This window comes from Ciconia boyciana, chromosome 3 (genome assembly GCF_034638445.1).
Source record: "Ciconia boyciana chromosome 3, ASM3463844v1, whole genome shotgun sequence".
NCBI lineage: Eukaryota > Metazoa > Chordata > Aves > Ciconiiformes > Ciconiidae > Ciconia > Ciconia boyciana.
The window spans coordinates 103419502-103442256 of NC_132936.1; the positions used below are offsets into that span (position 1 = coordinate 103419502).

Sequence of the window (22755 nt, forward strand, 5' to 3'; positions counted from 1 at the left end):
GAGCATGACGTCAGGTGGTATGGAACAGCCCTTTGGTCAGTTTGGATCAACGATCCTGGCTGTGCTCCCTCCCAACTTCTGCACCTGGCAGAGCATGGGAAGCTGAAAAGTCCTTGACTAGTGCAGCAACAACTAAAAAATCAGTGTGTTATCAACACTGTTTCCAGCACAAATCCAAAACATAGCCCCATACTAGCTACTCTAAAGAAAATTAATTCTATCCCAGACAAAACCAGCACAATCAGTAAGAAATAATCTAGAAAGGAATTACAGCAGGTTCTTGGTTATACTATAATTATTCTGCTTCACCTCAGACAGCTCTGAGGTCTATTAAGACAGAAAATAGTCTGATTTTTTTCTTTCCTTAAAAGCTGGCAGCTTTTTAACAAAGGGATAGACCGGAGTAGCATATGTTGTCATTGCAATCTGTTCTGATCAGTGCTGCCTAATTAAGGCTTTAGCTAATTTAATTTTGAAAGATGGTTTGAGTTAGAATCTGAAAACTCTTGTTTAGTAATACAAATGAGAACTGAAAACATATGTTACAACTGAGAATGAAACAGCAGTTGTACGGCTCATCTTAATGGAGGCTGTAGGTGTCACTGACAGCAGTTCATTTCACAGTAACAATTTTGACTCAGGGAAGACATCTTTTTAAAGTGTGAAACAACCTACTGGTAAATCCCAATGTTGGAAAAGGGACACTAAAAATGAGAAGGTTGAAGTAATAAGTGGTGGGCTTGAGTGGAAAACCTTCAAAAAAGGCTTTATTCTCTCTAAAACATCTTTTCCAAGGATTCAGTTTTGTTTCATTTGAAGAAAAGTCAATGCAAATTTCTATTAGTTTGACTAGCTATGTGGAATATTTTTCCCAACACCTTGAACTAACTGTCTCTCCTAAGACATCAACAGGACAAGAAGTTCTGCCATTGCTTCTTGGCGTTTTCCTGAAGGGCTAAGCAGGGCTGGTAGGACTTGTGCACAGGCAGCTTGTATAGCATGGCTACTCCATGGCGTACCATGGTTCGAGCCAGAATAACACTAAAGATGTGCTCATCATTTACATCATCAGAGTATTGAAATATCTAAGTGTTGTCCAGTATGCTCCTTCCCCAGTAAAGATGAAATTTTGAAGAAATACAATCAGGTGAGATGATGGCTTTGGTAGTAAGACCAGCCTGAGAGAATCCCAGGGAAGTGGTTGAGTCACCATCCCTGGAGGTATTTAAAAGACATGTAGATGTGGTGTTTAGAGACTTGGTTTAGTGGTGGACTTCGCAGTGCTAGGTTAACAGTTGGACTTGACCATCTTAAAGGTCTTTTCCAACCTAAACGATTCTATGACTCTCTGATTCCATGATTCTATGAATCCCATCCCTGTCCACATCCTCCACCTCTCCAGGGGAGGAGTGGGTTGTGACTTCTGAAGCCAACTCTGCGCTGAAGCCAGGGTACCTTGTAATGGCATGGTAAACCCATAAACTTTAGAACATATATTGAATGGCATTCAGCATTAAAATTGTATCTTTTTATGCTTTTACATGACTAGGTAAAGATAAGTATGTCTACAGCAAAATTTCAGGTTGGATCCCATTATACTTACTGTGATCAACTCATTTTATACTGTTAAAAATGTTATATATTAAAAAAATATGGTTGGCTCATCTTTTAAAAATACTCAAACATATTTAATATTCCTGACATTTGGCTACCTGTTTGCATTCACAAAGCTCTTTCTTGAAAGTGAAAATATAGCACTATTTTCCTGGCAATGTTTAACTTTCTACTTCTTAAATAGTAAAGCAACACTGCTATTTAGATTGCAAGAACAGCAAGAAGAAAGAACATTTGCTCTATTTAAATCTTCCCTTTCTGAAAACATGATTTGTTTATTTATTTATTTATAATATGTGGAAATACACTTGGAAAAAAAAAGTAAAAAAAATAATAAAAGTAACAAACCAGAGTTATGAACTGAAATTACCATAATAGTATGAAAAGGCAAATATTCAGAGGTTTAAAACATGCTATGTTGACAACTGGTAATTCAGGATGGAATTAATCTCTTCCAAAAATGGCAAGGTCGCATACTGTCTAATCACATTCATACTACATGAAGTTTTATTTCTCTCAAAATCTTTGTCTTTTTAGTTGGTGTGATCTAAGACATTAGAAATGATTGCAATCTACAGCAACAAGGGAAAAAAAGTCAGTTGTTAAACATGTCTGACTGTTGGAGATAATTCAAATGGAAAAAAATCCAGGTCATTGGCCTTTTTAAATAGACCCCCGGCAATATTTACTCCTCCATAAATAGCACAGTCACATGAAATAAAACTGTGTTCAGTAAAGCCTGCGAAACAAAAGAACAATTTACAGACTGAAACGCAAACTGTGGCTCATGTGTTCACTGGGTAGGATTAAGTGAGCTTGCTGCACGGTCTGTGCTTAGTGACTGTGGTGTCAGATCCGCTGGAAGGAGAGCAAGTCAGGTCACCGAAGGTGCTCCATCCTTCAGCAAAAGCAGGGAAACGCTGGGAACGTGCTCTAGACGGCGACCTGTGGGAGACAGCTTTTGCTATAATGTCACATTTCACTGCGGCAGAAACAAGCGCCACTGCCTTTACCATCATGACTAAGAGCACATCTACATAAGGAAAAATCATGGGCATTTCTATGCTGCTTTAAGTCGACCGCTGTGGCTCTATCGCTATAGGAAAGGCAGTACATTTCCCCGAGGTAGACAAGTCCTAACATGGAGGTACATACTTCTGAAATCTCCATAAGACCATTTATTTCATCTGCTGGCAAAACCAAATATTTTTGGATGTTACAGACAAAAAGACAAATTACTAAATTACTATAAACATTATTTACATGTCTCTAAAGCTCACGTCAATCTCTTCTGTGTGCTTACCCATGCTTATCACCTTATCTCAAGTCTTACTTCTTTTTCTCCTCCCCAAAGATCCAGCTCTGGGAAGCATGTTATTACATAAGAACCACAGCTGTCTCTTTTAAGCCTCTTTTGCAGCTCTCAAAACAGTTGAGAAAAACTTGAAAACATGAAACAACTGCACACAGAAGCTGCATAAGCTATATGACAAATTAATAATATCCACAAGTGCATGTGACCTGATTTCGTTCATTAACCGGGGAGTGGAAGGATTGATTATAATTAATCAATATTTAAGGCTCCTTCTTACTAGTAGCACTCATTCTGCTTTTGCAAAAATAAGTTTAAAAAAAGCCCCTGAAAAGGTGTAGTTTGAAATTGAGCGTTGTTTGAGGGAGCAGATTTGCAGACGATGGGTGCCAGCCTACTTGCTAGCGGGCCGTGGAGAACTGGCTATTTGGCAGACTTGGCTCTTGTTTCCAGTTGCTAAATCACAGCAGAGACAGATGAAAATATAAAAATACTTTCCTGCTATTATTCTCCAAGGAGAATAGAATTGCAAGGGAATAGAATTACAATTCGAGATGCAAAACCAATTCCTTACAGAAAGTATTCTACGCTGTCAAAGTGCTTGGAAGCCCTGGTACAGTGAACACTTTCCACCTTGGATTTACGGAGAGATTTCCCCATCCTCTTCGTTTCTCTTCGCTACAGCCTATATATCTGGTTTACATCCCTTGGCCACATTTTGTACTTTTCTGGCTGCCACAGTCATTAAGTTTCCAAGAGCAGCTGATTCTTAGCATGCAGTAATTCTTGTTAGCCTGCTGAGAAGCTGACAGAATAAACCTTGCTGTTTGTTTGTTTAATTCCCTTCACTGAGCATTAGGAATTATTTCTGAAAGAACTCAAGCTTCCAGGTGTTCGCTTTTACATGCAAACATTTCATAACAGAAATAGTTCCCTTTTATTTTCTAAATGCTGTGTTGAACAATCTTTACAGAAGACTGTAAAGCTGAGGATAGCGCTCGTTGGCATTTACAGAGGTCTGGTTTGCCACAGACAAAAGCATTTAGAAAGTGGTAGTGGGAAGGCTACAGTGTTTTTTGTTGTTGGCAGCAGTGGCTGGTTGTTGGGTGTTTATTTTTGCACTTCAGTAAATACAGGTGCCAGTTGTTACACTTAAAAATACTATGAATCCACTCCTCTTGCTGAAGATCTCTCCCCATTATATTTTACATATAAAATGCAAACAAATCTTCAGCACAGAGAACAGATTAATAAATACATATATCCTTATGTTCTGTAGATTTTTGCTAAGGAAATGTTATTATGGCAAAGATGCTAACTGACTTTGAAAGCTTAGTTGTAAACCTACATCCCTGAGGGATGCTTTGCATCTTATTGAGCCAGAAAGACTGCTGTTGAGTTCTCAGACAGCACTGTTTCCACCCAAAATGACAGTTCAAGACACAGGCAGAATTAAGGAGGTAAATTGGGATACATTTGCATTGGACTATCAGTTATGATAATCAGTGTACATGTGCACGTGTGTGCCTGTGCGTACGAACTTCTTAAAATACATTTTTTTATTTGCAATACAATCACGCTGGATTGTCTGACAGAAGATTTAATTAAAAGGTTTTTAAAATAACAACATGAATCACAGCTAGTTTTAACAATCCATTGCCTGCACATACCCATACACATAGTTTTGCCTGGAAAGACTGTACTGACGTATTCATAGGTATGCCAAAGGAAATCGAACTCAGGGCCCTTACAAAGAAGGTCTCGCCAACTAATCTCCGAGTTCCAATCCCAGAACTTCAAATCCTGCTCTGGGAGGAAGGTGACAGATGGTCCCTGAGACAACCGATTCTATATTATTTAAGGATTTATCAAGCAGAAGACGTGGGAACACTTCTGCTAGATAGCGACTAGCCAGTGCAGACCACAGAACATGCAAACATTCGATTTAACCTGAAGTATGTGAATAGCTCACTTGGTTTTACTGGGACAGCCCAAGTGCTCAAGCTTAATTCCATGCATGCTTGAAAGAACACAGCCTTAGCCCAGAAAGTATTTTAAGTTAGTTGAAATACCCTGAAAAACTGATGGAGTTGTGCAGTAGTAAATATAAGCACAGCTGCAGCCAACAGGGCTTTTCCTTAAAGATTTTCATTTTGGGAAGGAAATAAAAGTAAGTTTTCATAACCTTCCTCCACAAACCTTCCTGGCTGAGGGTTCACTCACTTAGGGCATCCTCTTAACTAAAATATTCCTCCCACTGTCTCTGAGAAGAACTAGATTTCTCTTAGCTTGGCCTCTAAGCATCTGTACAGAAGAATGGGAAAGCAAAGCTATAGTTAACTCCTCGTCTGCTGGCAACCAGACAACTCCTTGTAGCAAAAACTCAGCAGCAACCGGGTACTTGAAGCACCACGCTTCCAAGCCAAGTTGGTCAGGATTCTGAAAGTTGATGATACGTCAGGTTCTCATTCACCTTTCCAAAGGTCTCACTCCTGAGTAAAAAGATGCTAAGGTGGTGCAGGAAATAAATCTCTATGATTGAATGAAAAGAACTGCAAATGTGACTTTTAGTTAAATCTGTTCCAGAATGTTGCTCCTCTGTTTTGAATAATGATCATGAATGATAATGAGCTTTCTTCCAAGTCAAGTTAGATTGTGCGTGAGGTTTTGCACAATCTTTGCTTCAGTGCACATTGAGGGCTCTGATTTAAGAGTGGGAATAGCTTGGCATAAAATTACTATTCACAACATTCTCTGTGGACACCTCAGACTTTTATGAATTGGATTTGGAACCAGCAGCTTATAACCTGGCATCATGGCTGTGTGCCTTTAAATACACTCTAAAAACCAGGGGCTTCAGAGGCTGACTCAGAGCATCTCCAACAGCTGTGTAGGAAGCAGTATGTGCAGAAAGCAGGGAAGGGCAATCTTCAGCCTTCTCAAACGCAGCTATTTCAGATTGCCAGTCACAGCTCTGGCTTTCATTTTTTTCTCCGAATACCCCAGTCCCGCCGGCCTGTATGTTCCAGTGATTTCATACATCCATGTAATTCCACTGACTTCAAGTGTACATTAATTAAAACATTACCATTTCAATTTGGGAAACGGTAGCTGGTCTACAGAGCTGCTGCTGATTCTTTTCCGAAACAGAAGAGTTATATTAAAAAGACAAAAGAAAACTCAACAGCTAAAAATACTTTTCATTTATGTGAGAGAATAAAACAGTTTCTTTTTGTTTGGCTGACTCAGATTTCAGCAATGTTTCTTTTATGAGTGATACGTGAAGATACAGTCGGAAAATATCTTCCAGTGCAATTGATATGAAAATCCCATCATTGCAAGACTACACCTATTATTTACTGAGCTCTTTGCGTCATGAATTTCAACTGCCAAACAGATTTTTACAACATAGTTTTAAACAGCATGGCAGCCATTCCAAAGCCTAGTAACCTTGAAGAAAATATTTTAAACCTCAGAAAAATATTTTTACATTACTTAGGACTTACAGAAGGCTTTTAATTAACAAATTCCAACATACTTAATTGATGAAACTTTAAGGTAGACTCTTTTACACTGGGAACAGGCAGCGAGGCTTGAGTTGCCAACAAACAGTATACAGGACACACTGGGCAGTGTCACTTTCTAAAAATGGGTGTAGAAGAAAATGACAGCTGTTGGAGGGCAGGCAGGAACAGAGGAACACACCGACACAGGGTCTGGGCCTTAGCGCTCTCTCAATAGGAGCTGTGGGCCGAAGTGAAATGCACATTAACCAGGTAAGGAATGCAAGGATTTCCTTTACTGCAATGAATGAGTTGGCAGTTTAAAGGACAAGTGCCTAAAGACTGCCACTTTGTCTGTAAAATGGATTTTGTAATATAAAAAAAAAAGAAAGAAAAAGTCTACACACCTACAAGATAACAGCATATTACACTTGTCCCCTGTAATTTCTAGATATGCTACATCCAGAATTGAAGCTAAAGTATACAGAAAAGAATTCTCTTAGAGTACTCTCCATCTCTCTATTTCCAAACACTAAAGATTATTTCACCAAAAGCAAAAAAGATGGGAGGTACACAAGTAATCATACATTAAAGTTAGTAGAGATGGTGCTGACAGAGGAAAGGAAAAAGGAAAGAATGACAGAAGGAAACACAGACAATAGTTTCTATTGAACAGGGTTCCACAGTCGTCTTTTATGTCCGCATAAAGCTATAATCCACACTTGGGTTTTGATTTATGGTTTATACCTACAAAGATTAAACTCTAACTCATGAAAGCATTTAACAAACACGTATGATTACCTTACAGTATTTATGTCCTACCCCAGCTACTGAAACTTGAGTGTGTATTTAAAACACTACAAATACTTATTTGCTGAATTGGTACATAAAACTATGCAGTAAGAAGAAATGTGCTGACGTGCATAAAACTTATCTCTACGTGAATGACTTACAAGCTAAGGCATCTCACGTTTGCAGTTCAAAAGGGGGGCTGTTCGTATATGGAAATGGCACTGGGCAAAAGTTGGACTTTAATGTGTACTGCACACACAATCATGATTTTCATATGCTGCAGCAGTCACAATTGTCATTTCTCATAGCCTATCTTCAGCCTGAACCATATAAATTGTACAAAACAGAAGAATTAGTAACTCCATAAATGTTCGCTCCTTGAAAGTTAAGCATGTGCTTGTTTCAGGCAATTTTGTGCTTTCAGCCTGCAAAATGACTGTGACTCAGTGTGAGAAAGCAAACACCACGGTAACAGACCCCTAAGAGCCAGATTCACCCGGAGATGTAAGGAAGACCAAAAATGTTGAGGTGTCAGGAGGGTGGGAAAAAAGAAGTCAGAAGCACTTCGAAGATGGCATAAAACTTATTTGCATGCTGTCGTGACTCCCAGCGTGCTCCTCTCACGGCTAAACACCCTCTCAGCAGTTTCCCCCGTGAGGAGCACCTCCAGTTACCGCGTGCGGCTGCTAACGGCTTCCTGAAAGCATCAAGCGCGACCGTTGTTTTCCAGCAGCTCTCGTACTGTCGGGCAAACCCCTGCCCTGCCTCTCAGCCCTCACACCGCAGGGGACACCGGAGCCGGGATCCCCGGCTCGCTCAGCGCGCCCACGGCCCGGCCCCAAGGGCAGAGGTATCCCTCACACCCCGGGGGAAGCCCCCAGCTGGGGCAGCCGCCCTCTCTCCACGCACCTCCTCCTCCTTTTCGTGCACTTTATTAGCACCGGCGAGCGCACCTCTGGCTGCGCTAAAAGCCTACAGACCCCCGCTCTTCGCGCTCCCCTCACAGCCCAAAGCCGGGTGGGGCAGGGCGCCCGCGGCGGGTACAGGGCCCCGGCCCGGGATCCCGGCTGCACCTCCTCCCCCCCGCCGGTCTCCCTGACGGCTCGCGCCTCCACAGAAGCGACAGCAAGCGGGCTTGGGCCCCGCATGTAGAAAAGGCCTTCGCCGCCTGCGACGGCCGCTGCGGCCAGGGGCGGCTCGGTAACGGCGGCGCCGCGCGCCCAACGTCTCCACGCCGCCGCTTGCTTCTCCCGGCCCCACAACCGCCCCCCAGCGCGGATTGGCCAACACCCGCCCCACCCGCCATCCCCACCCCTTCCCCTTCCTTCCCTCGCATTTGACGTCGGCCAGGAAAACCCCACCCGCCTCATCTCGGTTGGAGAAGTCTGTTGTCAATCACGCCGCCCCCCGTGCACCTCCCAGCTCCAGCGTCCTCCCCAAGCCCCTGTGCGGGGGGCGGGGGGTGTTCCACGATCCTCTCTTTTCATTGGCTGTCCCGCGCCGTCAATCATCCAGCGCCGCCAGCAACGGTGGCTCCTCTCGCCCCTTCTTGCCCCTTTGGCGGTCGCCCCCGCCCCGCCCCTTTCCCCTCCTTCCTCCCCTCAACTCCACTCGCTCCAAGTTGTGCGGCCGCTCGCCCGGCGGCTCCGGGGCTCTGGCGGCCCGGCTGCGGCGGGCGGAGACACTCGCGGCGGCCCCCGGCGGAGCAGGAGGGGGCAGGATGACGGCGGAGGCGTGGGGAGCACTCGGCGGCGGTTGAAGGCGGAGAAGGGGCGTGTGGAAGCGAGCGACTGGGGAGCGGGGAGTGGAAGCTGCTTTCCCGGCGAGCTCGGCCCAGGGGCGAGTCCGGCCGATGACAGCGGGCTCGGCGCGGGCTGGCGCAGGCGAGCCCGGCTGAGGGGGACGCGGAGCGCACGAGGCGGGAGCGGGGCACCGGCGCTGCCGAGCCCGGCCCGCGGCGGCTCGCGTCGCGCCTGCCCTGAGGAGAGTGGGAGCCCAGCCCTCCCCCGCCGCGGGAAAGTTTGGCGCCCGCCCGCCCCGCCGGGCAAAGTTGTCGTTGGGTTTGTTTGTTTTCCCCTTTCGTACTCCCTCCCTTCCGCTCTCCCGCCGGCCGCCGCTCTCCCCCGCCTGCCCGGCAGCCGGCTCCGCGCGGAGAGGAAACTGCGAGGGAAGCAGGAACTGAGGAGCCAGGCGGCAGCCCGGACCCAGGAGCCTCCCCAGCGCCCGGCAGACAGCAGCCCGCGCCGGCACCGGCGCAGCCCCGCTCGCCTCTAGGACGCCAGCGCTCTCCTCCCCTCTTCCCGTCGGTGTGGTGCGCGCGGGCGGGCGTGAGGGCAGGGAGGACTTGGTTTTGCTTTGGTTTTGGTTTTTTTTTTTAAAGCCCTTTTTTTGCCCGTCCGCTTCTCCCTCCGCTTTAATATATGCTTCTGGAGAGCGACGTCCCCCCGCGCCGCCTCACCGCCCAGCTATGTCGGCGGCCATCTCTGCCGCGGAGAAAGTGGATGGCTTCACACGGAAATCGGTGCGCAAGGCTCAGAGGCAGAAGCGCTCGCAGGGCTCCTCGCAGTTCCGCAGCCAGAGCAGCCAGGTGGAGCTCTCGCCGCTGCCCCAGCTCAAAGGTACTCGCCTGTCGTCCTTCCCCCCCCCCCCTCCCCCCGCACACCCCAGCCCTCCGGCTACAGGTGCCCGTGCCCTCGGCCTCCCGGGGCTGCCTCTTCTGACACCGCTTTGCCTGCCCCGCGCTGCCCTGTCGCCGCTTCTCCTGACTTGTCCCCTTCCCCCGCAGCCTCTGCCCCTTAGCCGTGTCCTTCTCCGCTCTCGGTGCTTTCTAGGTAGGGACCCTGCAGGAGTAATTCTGTGCACGGATGGGCTCGCTTCCTCTGCCCATGTAAACAAGTGCCGTACAGGTCGGTTCTCGTTTACTGCCCCGGGGACTGACTCCTCTAACTCGCCACCCCTTTTCTGGGTGATTTTGGAGTAAGTGTTGGGCGGGCAGGTGTGCTTTTTGAGGGCTTCTTGCGAAAAATGCAGACGGTAAGTTGAGTTTAGGAGTGCAGAGAATTGAGCACTAAAATCTAGGAGCGAGTGGTGGCTCCTCCCACGGGGGATTTTGCAAAGAGGAACTCTGTGCCGGTGGCATAATATCCTGAGTTACCGGAGAGAGTTTGCGTTTGGCTTATTTGTTCCTTCCCATGACTTCTGGACAGTGTTTGAATGACATTTTGCCTGTCTTATTTTAATGATTAGGAGTTGCCTCAGAGACCTTCTCCTGCGTAGTGCTGTATGCGAACGCTCACAAGTGAATTAAAATTTTAGATGCTGGCATTGCTGACATTAAAATAGATAGTGCAGGTATTATCCTTTGTACTGGACCTAAAATCTGAAAAGACTCAGTTCGTTAGATTACAAAAATGAAAGTTAATTGCAACCTTCCACACCTTTGAACGTCAAAATAAATTTCTGTATATTTCTTCTTTTAAAAATTACAAAAATAGTTATTAGGCAGAGAATATAAACTTGTTATTAAAGTATTTGACAGGGACCTGAAAAATAAGGGAGAGATATTACCTTAACATGACCCAGCACATTAATTTTAGTTCCACTGGTGTTAAAGTCTTAAGGTTTTTGAAGCTGCATCATATGACGGTGGAAAAAAATCTCTGATTTGCAGCAAATGTCCAAAATCGGAATGAAATATAGCAAACTTAAAAATGTTCCTAGATACGAAGTAATTTCTTTTTCTGTTTGATTTTTATGGCTTTTACAGTCATGTTTTTAGTATTTCAAGACAATTTTTTCCTACTCTTGAGTGGCAGATGTACATGAACCATAAAACTGGCTATTAGCAGAAGTGTTATTAAAGGCAAATAAGCTTGGGCAGGAGGGTAACAAGGGGAGGGTTGTTTGTTTGGTTTTTTAGCATGTTTGTTGCATCGGCTTTGGGTGTTACTTTTAACAACAGCAGGGGTGTTCTTGTTGCTTGCTTTGTGCTTTCCTTTCTCTGTGAAGTTGTGTCCTGTCTTGGTACACTAGTTTGATTTGAGGGATTTATAACCGGAGTAATTTGTTTGAAATCAAGATTTAGTTTCTGTTATTCCTATGCTGCTTAGACAGTATATTTTGCTCAGAGATAATTTTTAAAAAACCACACTTGAGACCTTGTAAAAGCACTTGGTAAATATTGCACATAGGTGGCAGACTTCAGAAAGTTTGAGTCCTGATCCAGCAAACAGTTAAACATACATACTTTATGCAGGGAGTAATTCCAGCTTAAATCAGCAAAATGTCCAAGTTTACATTCTTTGCTGAGCTGGGACTTTAATATTAAATTTTTAACTCTGTATGATTAAGTCTTATAGTTTTGTGAGTGCAGTTTTACAGCTTTTTACTTATAACACAGAGAAATTTTGTATGGCATCAGCAGCTCAGATGTTCGGAAATTTGAGGCCATAAACTATCGGAGGAATTTCTTCAGTTACGCAGAGTTTTATAGTAGTTTGAATTGCCTTAAATTCTTAAAGGAAAATCACATCTCTCTTTAAGCTTATGATTTAAATTTAAAGGCTTGCCCTCTAAACCTGTTTCAGAATGTAAATTGTGGGTAAAATACACTTTTATGAGTTATAGTATTCCAACTAGCCAGTTAGCAGAAAGTCGGGCAGCACTCTTCTGAGTGTTTTCTCCCTTGGGATTGTGATGTTAAATTTGTCCTGAACGTAGCTGTGGACGTAGGATGATTTCTCTCCGTCTGCTTGAGGCGCCCTCTCTCCCTTCCTCTCTTGAACCTCTCCTACCCCCCAAACCAAAAAAGCTTCTAGAAAGAAAGTGTTTGCTCTCTCTGTAAATGTATCGTTTTGTAAAACTTCTTGTTCTAATCACATATGTCTTGGGAAGACAAAGCTTTGCTTTCTTCTTTAAAGCTAATATGGAATTCAGTAATAGTTATGATGCTGCCAGTGTAGTATCATCTACAGAGTAGTAGCCAGTGTTCTCGGGGAGGGGCTGAAAAAGGAAAGTACAGTCATTATACTGATGCCTAAGGGTGCTCAGCATACACTTACGAAATTAGATTAAGACTTTTTGCTTTTCCAGATATCTTCAAATAAATGGTTAGATCTGAGGTGTTTGAAGCCTGTACTGGGATAAAAGTAGTGTTTTGTAGATGAAGAAGCAGTTTGGTGTTATGCTGCTGTAAAATATTTCATCTTGTTTATAGTTACTGTCTTGTTTCATCACTTTTAAGAAAAAATATTCTAAAATAAGTATAAACAGTATTCTAAAACCCCCCAGTAGGCTTGTCAGACTGGCCTAAAATACTTGCATCTATTTGACTGGAAAGAGAGATGTTCCAGAAGAAAAATAAAAATTACCCATCCACTTTAAAAAGTACCTTCTTGGGTAAATAGTGTTGTGGGTTTTTTTCCTTTTATCTAGGGACTGTTGTTTGTTTGCCACTGGAATGGCCAGATCAGATTGTGTAACACGCTTTCATAGTTGTGTTGTTTGAAAGCCTGTAGACAGATATCTTTAAAGGACATATTTCTGGAGTTAATTGTACTGCTGTTGTGTATTACCAAAATTCCTTAATTTGGCTGCATATTGTATCACTGCTAGAAGAAGAAATACATCTATAACTAGTAGGTAACAGACCCAAATAGTAGGTACTCCTTACTTCGGAGGTTTTGTTGGGGGAGTGAGATTGAGAGGAGGGGCAACAAGATTGTGTGTTGTCATTAACGTTCAGCTTATTTTTGTGTATGGTGATACCTATCATTTTTAGATAAAAGCTCAGCAAAACCTGACTGATGTCAGGATACATAAAATAAATTAGTAATGTGTTCTTTGGTTAAGTTAGCAGGTTTCCTATGTGTGTGTTATTCAGGAGAGTGTCCATTTTACTGTATTATTTAAAAGCTGAATAAGAAATACTGAAGACCCAGTGACTGTATTTAAAAGAAAAAGGAAAAAAAAAAAGCTTGTTAAACCCGTTAGAAGTTGAAGTTGCCTTTTTCCCCCATCTCCTTTTCATTTTGTTACTTTATAGTTTACATAATAGAAATCCTTTGAAAAATCTGCAGCTAAAATAACGTGCTGGCTAACAGCAGGATTTTATCACTTCATGGACAATTCTGAGAGTGTTGAGTTTAAAGAAATCTGGTAAAGGAAGTGTTATTTTTTTAATGTCTTAAGAAGTGGTAATTTTGTCTCAATAGCAAGTCATTTTAAAAGACTGCAATAGCACATGCAGTTACCTTCATTTTTGAAAAGAGAGATACAACTTGACCTTGGAACTTGATCTGATTCATTACAGTAAAAGTATGCATACTTGTTTCTGTCACTTTTGGTTGAAGAAGCATGTAAAACTACAGGTGGATAATAATGAATAGAAAGCATACAACTCATTGCTTTTATTTAGCACAGTTAACATGGTCTGTCATGTTGTAAACCAAATAGACCTTTTTTCCTGTGTACCAAACATGGCAAGTGCAGCTGGAATGAATAAACATTTCCTGATGCCTTTCTGTGATCTCAATAGTGAATATCCATTTGGGGAGATGCATGTCACCGCAGGTTTATTTCCTATATCATGCTCAGAGAACAAATATATGAAAAGAAATTCTTAGTATTCACTTTCAAATTAAACTGTCTCCTCACAGAGAAAATCCTGGCCCTTACAGCAGAAGAACTGGAAAGTGATCAAAAAATTTTTTAACCATAGGCTAGGGATGGTTATAACAATCTCTGTGGGGCTGAGATTTACAGTGGTGAAGTATACTGGAATAAGATATTTTTAAGACCACCTTCCACTGTGTAGTTTCAACATTCAAATATGGGGTCTAAAATAGGTGTTAACAATAGTATTTTCTTTACTTAAACCCTTGAGAGAGTGCTTGGATTTGACTGAAAACCAGGTGCTGTGTTCAAGCTAAACTTTTGTGGAAACATTACAGGAAGGCCTAATAAGCTTGCTTATGGGTAAAATTTTAATGTTATTAAATCTGTCAGGGTCAGTTCCAACCTTAAACTTCAAATGTTTTGAGTCCTATAGTGTGTGCTTCAGAGTGTCAAAAATAAGTGGAGTTAAAAACAGCTGAGAGGAATTATCTTCTCATTAAGTTGCCTTTGCTCCCCAAAGGAAAATGTCCTTCAAAAATTTTAGACTGGTTTACTTTTCCTACAGCCTTAATAAATATTTTGTAAGTGAAATGACAGTTGTCTCTCTTGGATTTGCACTTTTTTTGTATCCTTAATGATTCATTGTTATTTCCTCTTCTGTAGTCCTCCATCCTATTCCTTTTGTATTCAACATCCCTTGCAACTACGATCTTCTTGGGCGAGTTTTTCCTTGAGAGAGATAATCTTTATTTCAGATGAAGAATGAGGATGTTCTGTGAGGAGTTTAGGTTTAACTCTTATGTATAATCTCAGCAGGGTGCACTATAAGGTAGTGAAAACTTCTCTTTAGTGAAGTTAGTCTTGAGAAATAGAGAGCCTATAATAGCTAAAGAAGCTTTAAGATTTTTTTAATATTCTAATGTAGTTCCATGAAAAATGGGCTGTTTAATTTTTTCTATATTAAGGAACTGTTCCTGGTTTATGGAGTGGAACATTTAGTCTTTAATTCTTAACAAATTGACCTTTTTTATCCTTAGACTTGAATTTTTGGTCTTAGAATATACTTCCATCAAGAGCAACTCCTAAATATAGAGCCTATTGACAGTCTTCACATGAACTTTTCTATTTAAATCTTTCACATCTTCTGTGTGCCAGCTTAGTATCAGATTTCTTTTTCCATATTAGTTGCTTTCTAGTTTAGTCAGGTATTAGTTTTGCAGGTGCTGAATTTAATGTTAGTTGCTGTACGAAATACAAATGGAATTACTTATTGCTCCAGGCTATCTGATCAAAAGAAGATTATGTCAACCTGGAGATTTTTTTTTAAAATATCTGTCTATCTTGATCATTCAGTGCTTTTGAAAAGGTGTCATACAAACAGTTCTGGACAGATTAATATTCTGTTTAAGCACAGAAGGGATATGTGTTGTATTCTTATGAAAAAAGACACTTCCCTTGGGAAGGGTGTAACATTCAGCTTCTTTGCTATTGTGGTCCTGACTCCTGTTTTAATCTAGGAGGATAAAATTATATTTATAGTCTCATAAGTGTGTGTATTTTGAAGGTTGGAACCACAGTCTAACTAGATGAATAGGTAGTAAATAATGTCTGTTGTATAAGACTCCCTTGGCAAAATGCTCTACTAGAAACTGGCCCGACAGTGACAGCTTCTTTTTAATGTCCGAATCATTGATTTTTGTCAGAGAGTCACTAAACTAGTTTCTGTTAAGTTTTGCTGAGTTCATGGCCAATGAAGTATGTTGTCTACAAGATGCCTATTTTGTAGTATACTTTTTGACTTAAAGGCAAAGCTCGTCATAGTTAAGGTCGCCTACAATTTTCCTTCACAAGACCTTATTCTCAGTTGCTTACAGCATTGCTAAACTGTTTGGACTGAAGTTTTCCATGCCAAGTATGGACAGTTTTATTTGGAACCGTTCCTCAGGCTAATTTTCTGAGTTTCATCAAAAACAGTTCAAAGTGTTTCTAAGACTAGAATAAAAATAAATTGTATTTTGTCAGTATTAAAAATAAAAAATTGTCTTGAGGTTTAATGTTTGCTGTACTTTGGAGCTTAGCACATAGTTCTTAATGAAAATTGATCTAATTTGGTCCAAATTCTAAGACATGCTCAGTAGCTGTTGTAGCTCAGTAGCAAGACTGATGATTCAGTATCTACTATGCTATTCTGCATAGATGCTTCAGTATCTGCTATGCTACTCTCATCTACTATGCTCTGTGAGGCTACTATGCATGGCTCTTCTTTGGTTTTCTTGTCTGTAGTAATGCTAGGCATGGCAACTAAGCATATGGAAAACTTGTAATGTATTTTTCTACAAGCAAGAACCCAGAAGTATGTTGCAGGTGAGGGGACAGTATGGAAGTGGTGGGCTGACTGGAGAAGTTAAGTGGGAAGAGAAGGCAGAAGCTAGCTCCTCTCCAATAGCTGCAGTAAGCTCAGTATTTAGAGTCTCAATGTTCCTGTTGGCTGTGAAACTTTCTGGAAATGTTTCTTATGCTCTCTTCTAGTTTCTTCATAGTTTTTCATTGCAGCCATGGTTTTTGAACTTTCCATGATCTTCCTGAAACTTCGTGGGCTTAGGGTTTTTGTTCTGTACGTCAGGAATTGATTGCAGATGAGTTGTTTCATCCAATGAGGGTCTTTACTTGAGAATTTGAAAATAAGGAGAAGGTAACTGCAGTGACCATGATTAGAGCATGAAATTAACTTTCAATCATTGTGTTTAGTAGTACTGCTTCTGGCTACTATATGTTTGAGGGGGTGGGAGTGAAGCTAAGAAAGCCTGGTAAAATGTAGATGCAGGATACTAGACCTTAGTATTTTAAGGGTATGGAGGCTATGGGAAGACACAGCAGTCTGATCAGAATTGTAGGTGACCTGTAGCCTGCTAACATAATAGCATGTATTGCTGCTATGGATATGGTGACAGGAAAAGGCTATTGATTTTTTTTATTTTTAATTGTGCTGTTGTGTTGCCCGGCTACCATTAGGAAAAGATTTCTGTCTCATTCTCATCTCAAGTTCCTTCTCTTTGCCATTGTTTCTCACTATCTTACCAAGCAAAGCTTTGGTGAAATTGGTGGGTTTTGTCAGCTTCATTGATATGATAGGCTTCAGAAGAGAAGTATGAATTTTGCTGTGGAGCTGGGAGGTGAAGGAGTGAGTAACAACAAAAATTTTATTTGCACATATATATTCAAGAGTAGTGCTGCAAAAGGAAGATGTTCTAATTGTAGTAAGTGATTTTAATGCCTTCAATTCTCAAGGGTTTAAAAGCTACTCCCTACCATAACAGGAAAACTTTCAGTATATTATACAAGCTTACTTCGTCAAATTACAGATCAAAAGTTTACATCTGAGAGCATCACACACTTGGAAAGTTGACAAGCTCTGGATAATAGAGGTGAAAGCAGCACAGTAGATCTTCTCAGAAGAACTGAAAGAGGAGGTGGGTTGAGTGAGTTTAGAGAAGGACAATATAGCATGGGCCAGGAAGGCTGGTCTGAAGAAGTGCAGGAATAAAGTCACAGCAATTTGTCTGAATATGAAGGGGGAAACAGCTTCATTTCTGCTATTGATGTATTTGAGAATTAGCAGAGGGCATCACCGCATAAACAAGTAACTTAAAAAAAGTTATTTAATAGGTTACTTTGTTTCTGTAGATGGTTGGTCCTTTTAAAAAATAAAAGCACAGCTTTTATTTTATTAATTTCTCCCCAAGTAATTTGGGCGGGGGTGGTGTTTAAAAACAAAGTTCCAATTTAGTGTAATTGGGTAAAGCTTTTGAAAAATGTATGATGTTTTTAATTAAAAGTTCTGTGCTTACTTAAAATATGGCATACGTGTAAGACTGGAGTCCTGTTAAGCAGCATAAATTTTGGTTCCACGTGTATGTAACAGAAACAAGTGATGAGACTTGCACTTAGGTTTTGAATTATATATGTGAAATTTGTGCATTTCAGCATTGTTGGGTTCTGTAGGAAAACAGTCGTCATTATTTTGTGATGAAAAATTAAGATGCATATGTCAGAACCCCCTAGAGAGGCATAGGCTGGGTCCCACAGTACAGTCAGGAAGGACAAGGTTTGGTAACTTATATTTCTGTGTATTTTCCCTTCAGAGTAGGAAGCAGGAGCAAAGTAAACTCAGTACATCAGAATGGTGTAAATTAAGTTTCAAAATAGCTAAGAGATTTTGCCAAATGGGAATATGCTTAAGTGTAGGATCCCTTGTTACTGACCACTTGATGTTTACAGTTTTTGATTGAGTGTAACTGTTTAAAGTATGGTTGAAGTTGATGAAAAAAGTAGTTCAACCTTTTATTTATGAGGCAAAATGCTTAAGTGAGTAAAGAGAATCCTGCAAGTGCTTAAATATTCATCTGCTCAGGATGATCTATTCCCATTGAGGTCATTGGGAGTTAAGTCATTGAATGCAGCAGAACCAGGATTTCACCTGTGTTTCCAGTCTAATTTAATCTTACTTCTCCCTACTGTAACACTTATCACTATAAAGTATCTCATCTTATTTGTCTGAGAAAACTTTGAAAATTAAACACTGGTTTAGCCAATTCTTATATGTATTTATCCAAGGAATTAATCCAGTACCTGTAACTTCCACTCAGATTTACACAGGGATTCAAGGGAAGAGGAGATTTTCCCTGGGCTTTTGAAAAGCTAGACTGCATGTTTCCTCTGGCACAGATTTCCTATTAAATTACTCCCCTATACATCCCCTTCACACATTTAAAATAGCAAAGTGCAAAAAATAGCTAAATTAACTGCAAAATGAGTTTCTGTACTTCTATGAAGTAATGTTTAACAGCTACCCCTTGGTTTCAAATAAAAGGTGTTTTTATATTGCACTCAGCGCTAATTTTGCTGTGTGAAAATGATATTATTTCTTCAGTTTCTGGGAAAATACAAATAAACTTGGTTTGTAATGTTGACTTGCATTTTCTAGTGTGATGTCAAACTGGAGCAACTTCAGCATCTTAATCAAAATTAATTTTATTGTTTGATAAAGTAAGGAAATGATTGGGGAAGAATACAAGTTAATAGATTTTATATATATATATATAAAATATCCCACACCAGATCCACTTAAAGGTTCATAATACTTCATTATCAATGCTCACTAATTATAAAATACCATAATTTCAGACAGACAGGAGTTTTGCAGTTGACTTAATACAAAGGGAACTTACTCAAATTGTAAATACAGTTTCTGTCCTTTCAAGCTTAAAAGGTGCAAATCAATTTGTTTTGGTCTTCTGGTCAAGCAAAGTGTTTATGTTCCTATGAATAGAGAATGTTTTTAATACAGTACTGTATAATGGTTATTGAGCTTAAGTTTTTACTGAGTCTGTGTGGCACACAACTTTGTCACCTGCTTTTCAGCTGTCTTTATGCCCTGGTAATTTACGTACAGAGTACTACAGCTGTTGGGGGCATAAAATAGGGAGCAGAGCTGTTCAGATTATTATTCTTTTAATTCTTAGCAGGGTAGATGTGAAACAGTTCCTTGAGTATACCTTGTCACAACCTGAAGGGTTGTTTTACATCTTCAAAATTACGCATGAAAATCCAAAATTGTATTGAACACACTTCAATAAATAGTATTTCTCTAAGAGCGAATGCTTGTGTTTGGGGAGAAGTATAACTAACAGTTCCTGTGTCAGGAACAAGCAGCATCATACCGATTGTCCCTTCTGATCTTTTTGATTCGACAGTCTCAGAAACTTGGTCTGTTGTCTCTTTCCCTTTCTGTAGAGTCTCTTGGATCTTGTTGGTGTTAATTTTCCTGGCACATGAGTGAGCTACCAGGAGTAACAAGTTGCTGTGTGCCAGCCTCTCTGTGGGTGCTTTCAGCTTGTGGCTAATACAATGTAATCTGAGTTAGACTTTAAGGAGAGGACCTGTTTATATACCCAGGACTTTACCTTGACCTTTATTTGCCCTCTTGTTAGGAGGGCTTCTTAAAAGCACCTGTGTTTTACCATGACAAAAATCTTTGTCGCATTTCAATATAACAAAAGCTATTTAGGAGTTGTTTTTCTGTTTTGGGAAAGTAGTTTTAATTCTCAGGCTTTTGTACCAGCTTTTGTAACTTTAAGTTAAAGGTTGCCATCTATTCCATATTCACATCTTCCAAGAAACAATTTCCCATTCCAGAAATGAATTACTCTCACCTCTTTCCCAGTTTAATGACCTGGCTGTACATGTTAATTCTGTGACAGGATTTATCACCCTTAAGTTTAGCACCTTCCTTAAAGGGGGTTCCTATTTTAAATTATTTTAAGATCACTATTGCTTAATAATCATGAGCTATTACACCTTTGTCAAGCCAGTGAAACCATTATTTGTGCTAATGTCTTGCATGCAGGAGAGAATGCTAAACTCTTAGAGCCTCTGGTTATATTCAAGATAGGCCCATCCTGGCACATGATCAGTCATTAAAACTGCTTGGTGGTTTTTAAATGAAGACAGCAAATACAGTAGCAGTGTATGCCAAAACCATAAATGAATGCACTGGGGAACATAATAGTTGGCTTACTGGTGGAAGAAAGCTTGTTTCAAATACAAGAGGAGTAGCGTAATTGTTTTTGAAAACATACACTTCAGCTCTGTAAGAAGTGAAACTTCTTGCCTTTTGTAATAAATATAGTATCACTCTGAACAAAACTTGCATATGGTTAACCATACGCAAATTGCTCAACTTCTCGTACTTTCAAAAGCAGCATTGATTCAACTGTGTCAGGTCATTGGACAGTATTTTTTTCATTTTTTTTCTTTTGTTGCATGTAGCTGAATTTCAGTTAGATTCTGAACTGGCGGTGTGCTCTTGAGGAAACCTTTGTATTGTTCAAGTTGTACATCTTGTTAAGGATGACTTCAGGGTGTTTGGTGTTCCTGTTCCAGTGGTTGGTATGTTTGAGTTTTTTGTTTGTTTGTTTAAGGAATCAATGGTGCTTTAATTCTCCTTTTTGAGAAAGTGGGGTAGAAATGAGGTGAATTGTGGCAGACCTGGTTACTAGATTCTTGCTATTTAACTTTTTGAGGACCCAGAGAATAATTTCTATTACTTTTTGTATCTGACTGCATGTTGTCTTCTGTAATTAGACAGTAGGAAATAGGGCTATTAATATGAAAGCACTTCAGCAGGGTACTTTCTTACTGTCTAAAGTGTCTTGGTTGACTCGTATCTTCATTAAAATCAAGGGATTTAACGTGGTAGTAGCTGGCATCTCTTAACTATATGAGATTATAAGAAAGCTTGGAAGATGGCAGAAACAATCTAGATAAGACACTTGCAGTTTACCATCACTGCAAGGAGTCATGTCACAGAATTTGTGACAGATGTTGTTAGATCAGGATAGGCTTTTCAGATTTTTCTAGACTGATTTGTTAAGGTCAGCTGCTGGCCATGTGGAGTGGCAGATGAGACTATCTGAACAACCAATATCCGTTGTTGAATGGAAGATAGCTTTCTAGGAGTACTTTTAGTAAATGACTTCAAAATTATCTATAGCCTAGACTTTGTAATTAACTTCATAAACCACAGTGCTGTGTGTCAATAAAAGTCACTGTTGATTGTTACCCTCATCTAGTTTTCCTTCTAATGTGTAATTTCTTTTTTTTCTTCTTTTTTATTATTTTTTTTCCCTTTCTTCCCTGGCATGTATCACAGATTTAATCTTAAATCCAGAATATTCTAATGAGCAAAACTTGTGTTTTTCTTAGCTATTTCAAAAGAAAAAGAAGATTGATTTGGATGGTGGTATGATTTTTAACATATTGGTTGGTTTTGGTGGTTTTAATTTGACTTTGCACAACTGGTTGGAGAAAGGTGTGTATTAACTTGGATAAAACATGTGCTACAGGGACAATTGAGCAAGTAGGGTGTCACTGTATTTTTGAGGTATTGTTCATGTAGATCTCTTGGTGCAAGTCCTGCCTGATGACCCCCTGCAGAATAGCTTACCTATAAGTGGAAGTACAGCAGAAGCTCAGCTCATTACCTTGATTGCTTCTTTGCAGTCCTTTTGATTTCTGAAATGAAGAGGTTAAGTGTTAGTATGAGCACGTGGGTCCTAGACAGGATTGACCAATGTGCCTTCTGTACCTTTAATTCTGTGCCAAGTCTGTTTTGGTTATCTCCTATATGTAGTATGAATTTCCTTGTAGTGTGATGTTTGAGAATACCATTCTACTTTGTTGTCTTCCAAACCTCCTTCTCTAGTGAACAAACCTACTACTGTATAGGGAGCTGGTTAACTTTTAAGATATATAATGTTGTTCTATGCGACTCCCTTATCTGACCTGGAATGTCAGAGCTCTGTTTACTGAAAAAGGGCAGAGGAACTTACTCAGCCCTTTCCAGAATTCCAGCAACAGCTGTAGACTTTGGGGTAACAGGTAATTTGAGAATACATGCTTTTGAACTCTGAATGGAGGGGACAGGGGGCAAACCTACAACCCTATTCTATTAAGAAATGGTACTTATTCCTTAGGGTGGCAAAGTTTTTCTATGTGGAAAACCTGAAAATACTGATGACAAGATTCCTTGGATACCTAAGGTGCTGCACAAGTGCTTGTCTGAGTAGCCCCACCAGTTTCACTTGGGCTGTTGAGCTACCAAAAGCTGGAATTGTGGGAACTTTTCTTTCAGGTGTACGGAGTTACTGGAGAATGTTATACATGCTACCAGCATAGCCAAGTATACTGTGAGATTTTATACAGGGGCTACCTTTTCCTTTAAAAAGGAGCTTAAAGCAATTAAAAAAAACCCCACACACAGAAACCAAGAAACCAAAATCTATTATCCAAAAAAGTAGCTAACTTAACTGAAAAATCCTACCTACACATTATCTTGTACCTCTATAGTTGGATGATATG

General features: G+C 40.7%; 1 protein-coding gene across 2 annotated transcripts in view; it reads left to right on the top strand.

Moving 5' to 3' along the window:
* The first annotated feature begins 8801 nt into the window (after positions 1 to 8801).
* Positions 8802 to 22755, top strand: part of PPP2R5A (protein phosphatase 2 regulatory subunit B'alpha) — a 46215-nt gene continuing 32261 nt past the window's right edge. For both annotated transcript variants that reach the window (XM_072856887.1, XM_072856888.1), the window contains exon 1: positions 8802 to 9839. In XM_072856887.1, the coding sequence (XP_072712988.1) occupies positions 9689 to 9839 (151 nt within the window). In that variant the 5' untranslated portion in view covers positions 8802 to 9688. The remainder of the gene's footprint in view (positions 9840 to 22755) is intronic.